The sequence below is a fragment of the Mercenaria mercenaria genome, chromosome 9 (assembly GCF_021730395.1).
Source record: "Mercenaria mercenaria strain notata chromosome 9, MADL_Memer_1, whole genome shotgun sequence".
Classification (NCBI taxonomy): domain Eukaryota; kingdom Metazoa; phylum Mollusca; class Bivalvia; order Venerida; family Veneridae; genus Mercenaria; species Mercenaria mercenaria.
In genome coordinates this window covers 5,413,460-5,426,562 of record NC_069369.1, presented here as the reverse complement: position 1 = coordinate 5,426,562, position 13,103 = coordinate 5,413,460, and the positions used below count along the sequence as shown (strand labels likewise).

The window sequence follows — 13,103 nt, the reverse complement described above, 5'->3', positions numbered from 1 at the left end:
CACTCATTCTTGTGGGGAAATTGTCACTTATTACCATATCAATTAAACTGAAAGGAATTTGTTTAAACTAATCCGTTCTACCTGATTGTAAGTTTTACTAAACCTCCCCTGTGAATTATTCCTGATTTAAATGTAATGTTATGACTGAATTATAAAATTTTTCATAACATCTTGTATAAATTGTAATAGTTAATACAGCAAACACTGAAGTGGTTTTGTCTACGAGTTTCAAATTTTTAAAACCACATGAACTATCAATTTTGGTTAATGCACGCGACATTTTAAAGCAATATATTTTGATCTTTTTATTATTTAAGGCTATTGATCATGTAATTGTATCTTCTAAAACCAAAAGTCTTTTCATAATTATTGGAATGCTTCATATCCTTTAAAGTGTTTAATATCATATTTCCTCCACCGTTAATGACTTTCTTCGGTTAGCCCTAATCTTTTATATTGAATGTCAGTTTTGAAGTTTTCATATATAAAAGACTGACAGAAAAGGGAAATATTTAAAAATATGGATACAGCTGAAAACATTTGATTGTTTGCAATGTTAAGTTCGTATGAAGATGACATTTACATTTCAGAAAAAAATATCAGTGTAACGTATAATTGTTAAAGGAAACTGAAGTCGCTGGTACCGCAGATATGTCGAACCGAAAGAGGAGCAACATGCAACAGGCTAGACCACAGTTGCCTCCTATTATCAACGAAGATGACGGAGAGCTGCCATTCTTTAAACAGGACTTTTTCTCCGATGTGGCGCTCATTGTAAGTACCGACGAACCCACGGATCATCATGGAGCCCGAAAAACTAAAAATGTGGTAAATTTGAAAACACTGTAATTCTAATTGTCAAACTAAAACCCTGTTTTTAGCTAACCTGAGCACGAAGTGCTCAAGGTAAGCTTTTGTGATCGCTCTGTGTCCGTCGTCCGTCAGTCGTCCGTCGTCCGTCCGTCGTCAACAGTTCGACTGTTAACACTCTAGAGGTCACAATTTTGGCCCAATCTTAATGAAACTTAGTCAGAATGTTAATCTCAATAAAATCTTGGAAGAGTTTGATATTGGGTCATCTGGGATCAAAAACTAGGTCGCCGGGTCAAATCAAAGGAAAAGCTTGTTAACACTCTAGAGGTCACAATTTTGATCCAATCTTAATGAAACTTTGTCTGAATGTTACTCTTGGACGAGTTGGATATTGGGTCATCTGGGGTTAAAAACTAGGTCACCAGGGCAAATCAAATGAAAAGCTTGTTAACACTCTAGAGGTCACAATTTTGGCCCATTCTTAATGAAACTTGGTCAGAATGTTACCCTTAATAAAATGTTGGACGAGTTCGATATTGGGTCATCTGGGGTCAAAAACTAGGTCGCCGGGTCAAATCAAAGGAAAAGCTTGTTAACACTCTAGAGGTCACAATTTTGATCCAATCTTAATGAAACTTGGTCAGAAGTTTACTCTTGGACAAGTTGGATATTGGGTCATCTGGGGTTAAAAACAAAGTCACCAGGTCAAATCAAAGGAAAAGCTTGTTAACACTCTAGAGGTCACAATTTTGGCCCAATCTTAATGAAACTTGGTCAGAATGTTACCCTTAATAAAATGTTGGACGAGTTCGATATTGGGTTAACTGGAGTCAAAAACTAGGTCACCAGGTCAAACCAAAGGAAAAGCTTGTTAACACTCTAGAGGCCACAATTATGACTGTATCTTCATGAAACTTAGTCAGAATGTTAATCTTGATCATCTTTAAGTCAAGTTCGAATCTGGGTTATGTGAGTTTAAAAACTGGGTCACTGGGTTAAATCAAAGAAAGGTTAGTTACAATTTTATAGACCACATTTATGACCATATCTTAATGAAACTATCTTGATGATCTTAAGGTTAATAGGTCAGGTGAGCGATACAGGGCCTTCATGGCCCTCTTGTTCTGTTAACTACAAATGTATCTAGCATATATTTTGATTTCTTTAAAGTTACCATAGTATGATAAAGAATACGATAGAAGCAAAGTGACATTTATCAGTTCGTGCAACTAGTACGTACGTATTAATTGTAATTAATTGTTTTGACAATTATATAATTTTCAGATATCTGGAAAGAAACTATACACTGCTCGCTGTATTCTGGCGTACAATTCTCCAGTGTTTGAAAAGATGATGGGTAACGCCAAGAAGCACGAAATTGATCTGTCAAACAAGAACTTTGACGATATAGTGGAATTAATGTGCTTCCTCGATCCCAGGGTTCCCTATACCGTTACTGGTAAGTATAGAACTGCGATTTTTGTTTTCTAAAAAGGAAATCAGTGCGGTAAGATGCCAAGGATGATTGTAATTCAACATATGGTCATTACATAACTGAAACGTCATTAAACAAGATTTATATTGGGAAGAATATTGCAATGTTAGAGAGATTTACACAAGGCAAAGAATCAGTTCAACTTTAATAATATTTTACAACTATACTTAAAACCGTGCTTATTTTATCATCAATTCTAGTGAATGCCGATTTCACTTTTCCAAAATGCCATACACAACAGGACGGACTTGGACTTAACTCGTTGTTCCTGAGCATAATAATTTATGACTACGAAATTAGGTATTGAATTCATGTCCATGGTTGGGTACGCTTTTAGTATGAACCGCTTATTTGTATATTATACACGAGATCCGCTTAGCTCATTAGGGAGAGCGCAGATCTATGGATCTTGGGGTCGCGAGTTCGATCCCCGTGCGGGGCGTATGTTCTCCTGACGATTTGATAAAGGCAAGTAGTCTGAAATCATTCGTCCTTCGCCTCTGATTCATGTGGGGAAGTTGGTAGTTACTTGTGGACTTCAGGTTTATATTGGTACAGAATCCAAGAACACTGGTTTGGTTAACTGTCAACTGTTACATAACTGAAATTCTGTTGAAAAAAACGGCGATAAACCAAAAAACAAAAACAAGAATTTAATGAGATTGAATAAGAAGTGCTCTATACAGAAGGAGCATTCACTTAGCGAAATCTATCATATATCATATACCTATGTCCCAGCCCATTTAAAGCGACTTGTTGCTCACTGACAAGACAAATTATTTTATTTATTTATTTATTTCATTTTTGGTTATTTGGATGCTTTAATGAATTCTATTCTACTAATTCAAACATTCTAGGAAAGTTTATATACAAGACCGAAGAGTAAAAAGTGCATATCACTAAAATATTTTTCTGTTTAGACATTTACTTCAAAAGTATCCTCATCAGCTGTACTTGACCCAACGTCGACTATCAACGTTAAGCCAGAAACATTACCTCTACCAATAAATGACTTGCGAATGTGCAGACTGATCTTGCTCTGCAGTGGGCACAAAAGTAGCGTCACTTGCCACCAGCAGGCTAAAGGTTAATAACAAATGTGCATAAAACTTTTATTCTTTTTTGTTTTATGAATTGATGATTCCCCTAATTTCAGTATCTTGCTGCCATTGAGTACCACTGAAACATACAGAGTATGCTCCTATTATACAATGTTTGAGGTCGTCAAAAAAATTCTGAAAGTTGAAATGTTGTTCTATACAATAAGTCACAAAACATTTAATTATTGAAGTTTCTGTACTGCTGGTCCAAAACTGCGGAATGAACTGCCGTTAGAACTACGCAAAAGTAAATCAATTGATATATTCTAAAAAGAAAATCTTAAGACACTGCATTATACAGAGACTTCATGGCATTGTTTTAAATTTGTTGATTTTTGTTTTATATGCGATAACATAAGAAGACAGTTTTTGAATTTTTGTAAGTTTTTCATTTCAACACTTATATTTTCAAGGTTCATCATCATCATCATCATCATCATCATCATGTACAACGCCACCGAATGTATCATTTATAGAAATAGGTGTTTAATTAAATTATTCAGTTTCAGTTACAGTTTCAGTTATTACTATTATTGTTGTTTTTTGCACCATCCTTTTTACTTTTACATTATACTTTAAGCTCAATCTGCGAAACAATTGCTGCCTCTATCTGAAGAGTTCGAGATGCACAAATTAAGGAAACAATGCGAAAATATCTTATATTCTACCTATATAAGCTTACGCAAAAAGCACAGGATCGGAACCATTCCTTTTGAAACAAATGAAGAATATCTGTTGCTCGCAGACCGTTACGGAATGTATGACCTAATCCAGATGTGTGTCGATGAGTACGTATCAAACTCAGATGTTGCTGCTGCTAAGGTAGCAGTCAACTCTGACACATTATCTGAAAAGGTGAAACTATTGATTCTGAGGAAGAAGTTAGCGATGCTGAACAGCCATTTAGAGAAAGAGCGGAGATACAGAGCAGAGGCAGAAATGAAAGCGAGTCGCTTACAACCGACAACAAATTGGAAGAAATACTGGCATACAGATGAAGGACATGTAGCTCATCACACGTCTGGAAGATAATTGAACACATATTGTGACTTAATAAGAATAAATTAAGTGCTGCTTCTGGTTTTAGTGACAGTGATTTTCGGTCTTGAACTTAGGTTGAATTCAGACACTGACGAAGTGTTCTTAAGACTTCGTGCATAACATGCTTTATATTTCTAGTTGACCTTGAAAAGAAGTGTTTACTTAATACTGTGTGACATTTACCGTTTAGTTTATACCTTCGTAGAATCTTTTTTATTAAACTGGTGAAGATTGCAATTATAAAGACAATCCAAAATATTCATTATTTTACGTATATGTCACATTGATAAATAGTCATATTTTTGGCGGGTGAGTTTTAGTTCACAAACATATTAAATCAAGGCGTGCGATTTTAACAAAGAAGTCTGCCATCAAATTCTGACAGGTAAATATGCCATAAAACTTATTAAATATCTTCACCAGTTTATGAGAGTTCACACCCTTTTTAGAATACAGCTGCTTTTGTCTTGTAGACTTTTATTTAAATGAAATTACTTTGGAAAAAACAGTTTTGACTTTTCTTGTTATTTATTGTTATGAAACCCGTCAAAATTAACAAGTTCGTAAATGTCATTGTTCAATGCTTTTTCATCAACCGATGACACTAACAGGCAGAATTTGACTTTTAAATTCTCATCAATATTCATTACATTGTTTCTCTTTTTTCCAGCTCAGACAGCCAAACAACTACTTCCGCTCGCGGAGGAATATGAAATGTTCAAGTTGCGCCGTAACTGTGCGAATGTTCTACACACGGCTTACGAACAACTTAGAAAAGAATACCGGCTTGGACATATGCCTTGTATGTGTTTTTATGACAGACTATTTTAAACATTTATTGCCCTTTTGATTTATACCTGAAGTTCTCGTTGAAGACTTCAAAGTTTTATCATAGACTGTAATCAAACGATCCTATTTTACAGCCGTAGTTTCTACGAAAATTAGTCACACCGTAAACACTATAACACACTTTAGAAAATGTGTACACTTTAGAAAATGTGTATTATAACAAAATTAATCTTAAAAAGGGAATTTATTTATAGATAAAGAAAACCCTCGTATTCTAATACAATCGATAATGCAGGCAATTATACATACATGAAAACAAAGGTAAGTGACCGACCGGTTATCTTAAGATTTCCACAACAGCTTGACCATCGTTTTTTTTTAAAGACCTCAGAGCAATGAATTGTTAATTTCTTACTATTACATTATACATACTCACATACTTCATATTAGTTTTTTTACTCATGTCATTAAATCTAAAATTCATTTTCTTGCAGCGGAAATAAACGAAGAATATTTGATATTAGCAGATCGATACCACTTCGATCCCATGTTGTTAATGTGTGTGGATGAATTTGTACATTATCCAGAACAGGATATGACAAAGTCCTTTGTCAACTCGGAAACAGTATCTGAAGGCGTGAAACTGATGATCCTTGAGAGAAAATTAGCTAGGCTTAACAATGCTCTGGAAAAGGAAAGAAGATACAAAACGAATGTTGAAAGTAAACTTGACACTATGTCACAAAAGAAGAAATGGACAAATAAATTTGACTTTTACTGACATTCATGATCTGACGTTTGTTAACTAGGGCGCAGCGCAAACCTAGTTTATCTTTTTTTATGCTTATAAAAATGTATATGTAAATAAATTATATTCGTGTTGAGCCCTTTTTATGTACCTAATGTCTAGTTTGAACGACATTTACTCCTGTTTATCAGTTACATATATACAGCCGTATCGGCAGTCGAATCAATGTATAAAGGGTTTATAAACAATGACAAGGATTCTGCAGGTATAGCCACATTGCCAAATCACAGCCAGAGCGGTGCGTGGAGGTATAAACGATTTTCATATAGAAACAAGCTTTTTTTCATATACATAATTTAAATGAAAGGAAATTTTTATACATAATCATGGACATTTGTTGTATATCTGAACATGACAAATGATGCTAATTTTCATTAAAACACGGTATTACTGACGTTATGTTTGGCGCCATACAGGCGTTGTGAAAGAGTGCTACCATATTTGATCTATTGGTTTATATAAAAGATATTTTAAAATATAAATGATATAACACTCTCAGTCGAATATTAGACACACAAAATAATTCACCAGATGTCAATACACTCATATTATATTATTCCGCTGGACGTGCAACCCTTTTTGCTGTGTTTAAATGTTATTAAAACACGAGCACGGTGAAATACATGCGCAAAGCAATATTTTCACGTTTGTTTTACATAAAATATATATTACAATCGGTTTCAAATTTACACCGTTCTGATTTATTCACTAGTGAAATCGAAAGATGGTGAAATTCTGAAATCGTGACGTTATGATGTCATGTTAACTGACGGCATGACGTCATACATATGTTTGTATATATTGTATGTTTACCTGAAGAAATATTTTAATACGAAACGCGTTGCAAACTTGAGTTGTCTTCTTTCTTTAACCATTATATATCTGAAATAGTGAAATTCAAATCGAGAAATCATTCAGATGAAATCATAATATATTGTATTTAAAATGATCCAACGGCTCGTTCGTACGAAAACGCCGTTAAAAAATATTCCCACAGGCACATGTTGTCATGTATTAAAACATGGTTGTGTTATATATAATTTCTAACTGTGTTACCCCAGCCCCTTCCAAAACAAACGCACAAAAGAGGCATGCTGGTGATACTATAAAATACAGACCTTTCCGTCACCTTATTCGTATCTTATTTCGGCTACATTAATTTTGTCCTCATGTTTGCTAAATCATCAAAATTTTATAATTTCATTAGCCTTTTTTTGACTGTTTAAAATTTGGATTGTGTTACAAAATGATTCACATGTGTTGGTTTTTATTTTACGAAATCTGGCGACAAATAGGATGGCTTTTGTCATATGACAGTTTGATAATAATGTCTGACTTAAACCACATACATTTTGACAGAGGTTATCGTTCTAATGACCTACATCTCATATCTTTTTTTTATATATATATTATTTTTTTTTGCATTTGATGTAATACTATTTTTAATCATATTTTGTATTTTTTGTCTTATTTTTATTCATAAATTGTGACAGTTTAATTGCAAATATTTTTACCATCATGGTATGCTTGACGCCGCTATTTAATGAGTTTATAAACGAAACATCATTTTATTTATGTATTATTAATTCCCGCCAAGGTTGACTCGTTAAAGTTATTCCCATTTAAGTAATACACCATCTGTTAATTTGATGAAAGAGAATATATCAGTCAACAGTTTAACGGTATTGTTATAACATTAATAGTTATTTCTTACTTGTCCAGTGATTTTCAAAGGAAATTATGTAAAGCACGAACTTTTCCATGTTATCTTTACGTGTCCGTCCATATCATAAGGTTTTGAAATAAATCCAAAAACGGGTTAGACGATCAATGTATTGTCTTTCCTAAGGTTACGTAGGCGGAACACTTATTAGGTAATTCTTGGGCCGGCGTTAAATCTCTCGCATTGAGCTAACCCTAACTTTTAGTCTGTTTGAGTGCGTACATCAAACAGGGGCGATTTACTGTTGGCGGTAAAAATTAAACATGGCATTGCACCCGACTGGTACTTTCAATCACTGTTTTCAACAATGCATCAAACGAACATAAAACTAACGAAGAAACTAACTCCTCTGCTCTCTGAATTTACCACACAAATGGTTCGAACATTGTCTTGAAGCATAGTTTGGTAATTCAAAGGATTGCTGACTGACAATAATTGATCAATTCTCCTGTTGGAGGTTCGATACTGTGAAACACAGCGATAAATGTTGCGGAGGTAGGGAGCATTATACTGTTTTTTTGTTATATAACATGTTTAGCCAATCTACATTCAGGCGACAATTCTTTAATCCTTTTAAATAGTTTTCTCTTGAACACGGACATTTTGAAGAAGTTTATCCATGTAATATTTACCTAGGAAGACATGATACGTGTATTACAGTGAAACCTATCAAATAATGTCAGGAACAGACTGGCACAGCTATAGTAAGACAGATAGAAGAGCACTCGTAACGGACGCGTGCAGGCTTAACACCAGCCTTTCTTTCTCTGTACTAAATAAATCTGAGACAAATAAAAACACGTGAATTATTAGACATAACTAGCACAAGAAGCAGTTTATATCATCAAGATTCATGTATCCATTTAAAAATATGCTCATTTTTAAAAGTGTATTGACATTGACTCTTAAAACTCGTGGTGGCATAGAGATGCACAAAAAAGATCATATTGTACCGAATACAAATACTGTGTGAGTGAGTGGCAGATTGTCAAAAAAAATTAAATAATTTGCATACTGCAAGTTATTGTAAGCATGTGATTTGTCAAACCGTCATTTTTTTTAAGCTTGATGACTAATTCACTGAGTAATGTTAACTGGTTGTTGCAACCAAAAATAAACCCTTTAAACTTAGACAAAAAAAAATACGGCACTGACAAAGATATCTATTTTTTTAAGAAGACGACGAACTGTAAAGTATACTCCATTTCAGTTACACATTACCAGAGAATTACCTTCTGCGGCGTCACAGTAATAGTCATGAGGAAGAATTGACCTCATGACCGATATTGCAGAAAATCGACTTACATTTTGAAGTTTTCTTGCTCTATTACCTCATATAGGTTTCTTACAGGCTGACCATTAGCAATATCAGAACAATGGTCTTTCTTGAGAGGTGGCTGATTGCACAACATTGACTGTTTGTCCTTCCAAAATACCAGTTTATCAGTATAAAGTGGCAAAGGTGTTTATAGTTGTGAACTGTTTAATGAATATTTATTGCTGCGAATAGTGCGTCCATAGTGAAATAAAGGGAAACAAATCAGTAGTCCATAATGAAATAAAGGGAAACAAATCAGTAGTCCATAGTGAAATAAAGGGAAACAAATCAGTAGTCCATAGTGAAGTAAAGGGAAACAAATCAGTATGAACAATTTTTTTTTCTAGTTTTATATGATGTTACCCTATACCCATCCTTTATAGTATAAATTACTCGCACGTGTATTTTGATAAATGCATAAGTCCATCATCAATATTCGAAACGATGTGCAGGAAAGTAAATATTGAAAATCTAATGAGAATGATATCATATGAAATACTTTAGATAACAGTTGTGGGCCAGGAACAGAATTGCCTGTGTCGCACAAAGTCGGTGGACACGTTTATTTTATAGTGCACAAATCTGCTTTGAAAACTTTAATATAAACAATCCTTATAAAACTGGAAATATAACTGACTTTGTGGAGCAACAGAAATCCCGCAAAAGCAATCAAAAGTTTACGGCAAAATTTAGAAGGGTAACTTTCAAACTGCTCATCTTATTTGAAAAGTTTACCAGTTTCATTCCACTTAGGAGGTCAGTGTTAGCCCCCCACCCCCGCCCCACACACACAAAAGATAAAAATAAATAAATAAATAAATAAATAAAAATTAAGAATGAGAAGACTAATCAAAAGAACAAAAAATTGAGACCATCAATGTGTATAATTATTGTGCATATTTGTAGAAAATAAACTCTTTTTTCATACAAGTACGAAAGTTGCTACAAGATGGAAAAGGAAACTCCGCGCCAAACAAAGCAGTGTATTAGTACTGATCGAACAGGAGATGATATAACAATACTTGTATCTTTGTTTTAGACCATAGGCTGATGGGGTTTCATGAATGCTGGAGAAAAAAACATTGCCTTTGTAATGTGAGCAGGAGTTTTATTGTTGTATTTAGTGACCTAATTATTGACTGATCACGACCCATAAAATTATGCGAAATTGATCTTTAAGTTTCGGTATATGGAATGAAATGTATTGTATACACAAGGTTGTACCTAAATTGAGACTTACTTAATTGTTATCCGAAATGACTGAGTTTCAAACTTAGCTCAGATGTTATCAAGACCATTATTCCGATAAATGTCTAATCAGGAATGTGGACTCTATATTATGATACTTGAAGAAGGACTACGATGTACAATGAATGAAACACAACACACATCATTTTATCCCGCCTCGGGACGTGAATCTCACAGTTTAAAAGGAACAAGAAAATAATAACCAAAGTGTTATATGTTGACGATTACGTTGGTGTATTTACTTAGAGTTTTTTTTCACCACCTCCTTAGGAGAACACGGAGAACAGTTTCTTAATGCGCAGCAATAAATATTCATTAAACAGTTCACAACTATAAACACCTTTACCACTTTATACTGATAAACTGGTATTTTGGAAGGACAAACAGTCAATGTTGTGCAATCAGCCACCTCTCAAGAAAGACCATTGTTCTGATATTGCTAATGGTCAGCCTGTAAGAAACCTATATGAGGTAATAGAGCAAGAAAACTTCAAAATGTTAGTCACCTTGATTAAAAGGCCAGTTTTTTGGCCTTATTGTTAGTGACATTTGTAGAAGGTTTGACTATAATTATGAATATCAATCATTAAACATAAATACTTAACCATCAAAGTATAAGACACTGTTTAAGGCGTACGTACTGTGTAAAAATTTATAGTGTTAATTACCGAAAGAGGAACTGGCATAGCCATGACAGAACCTTGTACCTACATGTAGAAGGAGCTGCAGAATTATCAACATGGCACAGTACACGACAATGCTTGTATAAAGCTTAGTTATGTACTGTACCAATAGAAATAACACAATAGAAAGGTTTAAAAACTAGCATAAATTAACTTTATGTCATAGGTCACAAAAAGCCTGTGGGCGCGGAGAATAAATGGCCAGTACGTAATACTACTTTTACCTGTTTAGTTTAATAAAATTTTATTGTAATTATCACACAAGACATTATGGTAAATGTACATCAAGACAATAATATATACTATACATATGTAAATATATATACAACAGCAAACTATCATTACATCAAGACATATATATTACTACTGTGCATTAAGAAATATTCAGTAACTTTGCAAATAACACAAAAGGGTTGGACCACAAGTTTTGCCAACATTAGAAATCGGTCCGTCCCTGGCTGTCAAATTAATGTTAGATTAAACTAAATGCGGATTTTTACCTTTACCATACCTCATAATGTAAGAAAAGATGTAAATTTATTTCTCTTTCAGTAATAAAATGCTTTAGCTAATGTTGTGACACTCTTCTGTTTTGACAGTGAAATCTTGAAATGGTGAATATTTTTTGTCTAATGATAATTATTCGCTTAGACTGCACGTAAAATTGTTATGCAAATTTCTCATTTACATTTTGGGGACAAGTTTCCGGTGTTTTCATTGCAAAATCTTCACGATTATGTCATGGTTAAAATGATTTTTTATTAAAATTAATGCATACTAATTAATAATCCAAAAACATGGAAATAACTGACAGATCTCCTTACTTTTGAAGGAAAACTGTCTTTTATATAGTTTTTACTGCACCAACATGATAATAAAAGTCAAAAAACCAAACATGTCACGAACAAAACGAAATGTAAAATTTGACAGACAGTTCATGTGCTAAAGCAACCCTTCTTTTTTCTCTACTCGCTCAGTGCATCGCATTTGCAAAATTACTTGATCTTTTCTGCTTTCAGCACATATAATTGATGGTTTTCCTGACAACGACAACAACTGACGGCTACTTTATAACATTTTCACTAGGATAAATATATAAATAGATACATATGCATCATCTACAAGCAGAATATGTTTTATATGGTCAGACTGTAGAATTAGTTACCTTACAGTTGTGGCTGCATAATGTTATAAATTGACGAAACACATAAATAGAACAATGTAATAAGATGTAAGAGAAAAGTAAATGAGGCTGAGTAATTGCCTTTGCCTCTGTGACAAAACTTCCTGTGGCTAGAACAGAAACTGAAAGGCTTGGCTATGATTGCAGCAGAAAAATAGTTTTTAATACAATGCATTGACAAGGATAGGTTTTTTTTTGGCAAAAGTTAGTGAGCAGCTCATTTCCTATACAGCTGTTCAAAATACCCGGAACGCTCAGCGGCAACCTAAATATCTGAGTAGTACATATACTAGTATACCATACAACAATTACGCAAAAAGAAAACTTTCATTTAGAAAATCAATGTATTTGAAATCGCTTACACAGAACGCAGGCGGTCCGGAATAATGTCGTTCGAGAAAATAAAGTCTATCAGACATTAATTGTGTAATGCGAACACCCTGGTGCGTTTAAACTTTTAGCCTGCTGGCGGCAAGTGATTTTGCCTTTGCGAGCAGTGCAGACCAAGATAGTCTGCAGTGTTCGCTACTCAGTCAGCAAATTTTCAGTGAACACTCCTTTGAATAATAAGTGAAACTGCCCAAATTGAATGATGGACCAGTCAATTTTAGAAATATAGCCGGGTTAAATAAATGTCCGATGGTCATTTTGAAGAGAGACGAATTAATTATACAAGATACGATTATAATCTAATAAATTCTACTTTCAAGCGCATCCGCGAGATTGGCCTCAATGGCGATCGTTTATCTACAAATCAAATAGTGTCAGAAATAAAATTTTGGTAGAAAGTAAATAAAACCTTTGCATTGTATTAACGTAAGATCAAGTAACTATTATCCGCCACAATGGTTAGTTAAAAACAATTGAATTTAAAAAGTGTCAATCTTTAAACTCCATGTTTA

At 33.8% G+C, this 13,103-nt stretch overlaps 1 protein-coding gene across 3 annotated transcripts; it reads left to right on the top strand.

Moving 5' to 3' along the window:
• Nucleotides 1–450: 450 nt before the first annotated feature.
• Nucleotides 451–6,122, top strand: LOC123546395 (uncharacterized). Of its 3 annotated transcripts, none has more exons than XR_008372295.1 (4): nucleotides 451–828; nucleotides 2,098–2,272; nucleotides 3,989–4,834; nucleotides 5,120–5,251. XR_008372295.1 is itself a non-coding variant. In XM_045332621.2 (4 exons), exons 1-4 carry the CDS (start codon nucleotides 652–654, stop codon nucleotides 6,017–6,019), a joined length of 771 nt encoding a protein of 256 aa, XP_045188556.2. In that variant the 5' UTR covers nucleotides 457–651; the 3' UTR covers nucleotides 6,020–6,122. The 3 variants fall into 3 exon arrangements, 1 of the variants encoding a protein (XP_045188556.2); XR_008372296.1 differs by having other exon boundaries at nucleotides 452–774; XM_045332621.2 differs by lacking the exon at nucleotides 3,989–4,834 and adding an exon at nucleotides 5,733–6,122 and having other exon boundaries at nucleotides 457–828.
• Nucleotides 6,123–13,103: the final 6,981 nt, after the last annotated feature.

What these genes read in the sequence shown, in the direction of transcription:
- LOC123546395 (XM_045332621.2), top strand. Translation starts at nt 652, where the DNA reads ATGTCGAACCGAAAGAGGAGCAACATGCAACAGGCTAGACCACAGTTG. An exon ending in CCCGAAAAACTAAAAATGTG is followed by an intron (nt 829 to 2,097) that starts GTAAATTTGAAA and finishes TATAATTTTCAG; the next exon opens with ATATCTGGAAAGAAACTATA. An exon ending in CCGGCTTGGACATATGCCTT is followed by an intron (nt 5,252 to 5,732) that starts GTATGTGTTTTT and finishes ATTTTCTTGCAG; the next exon opens with CGGAAATAAACGAAGAATAT.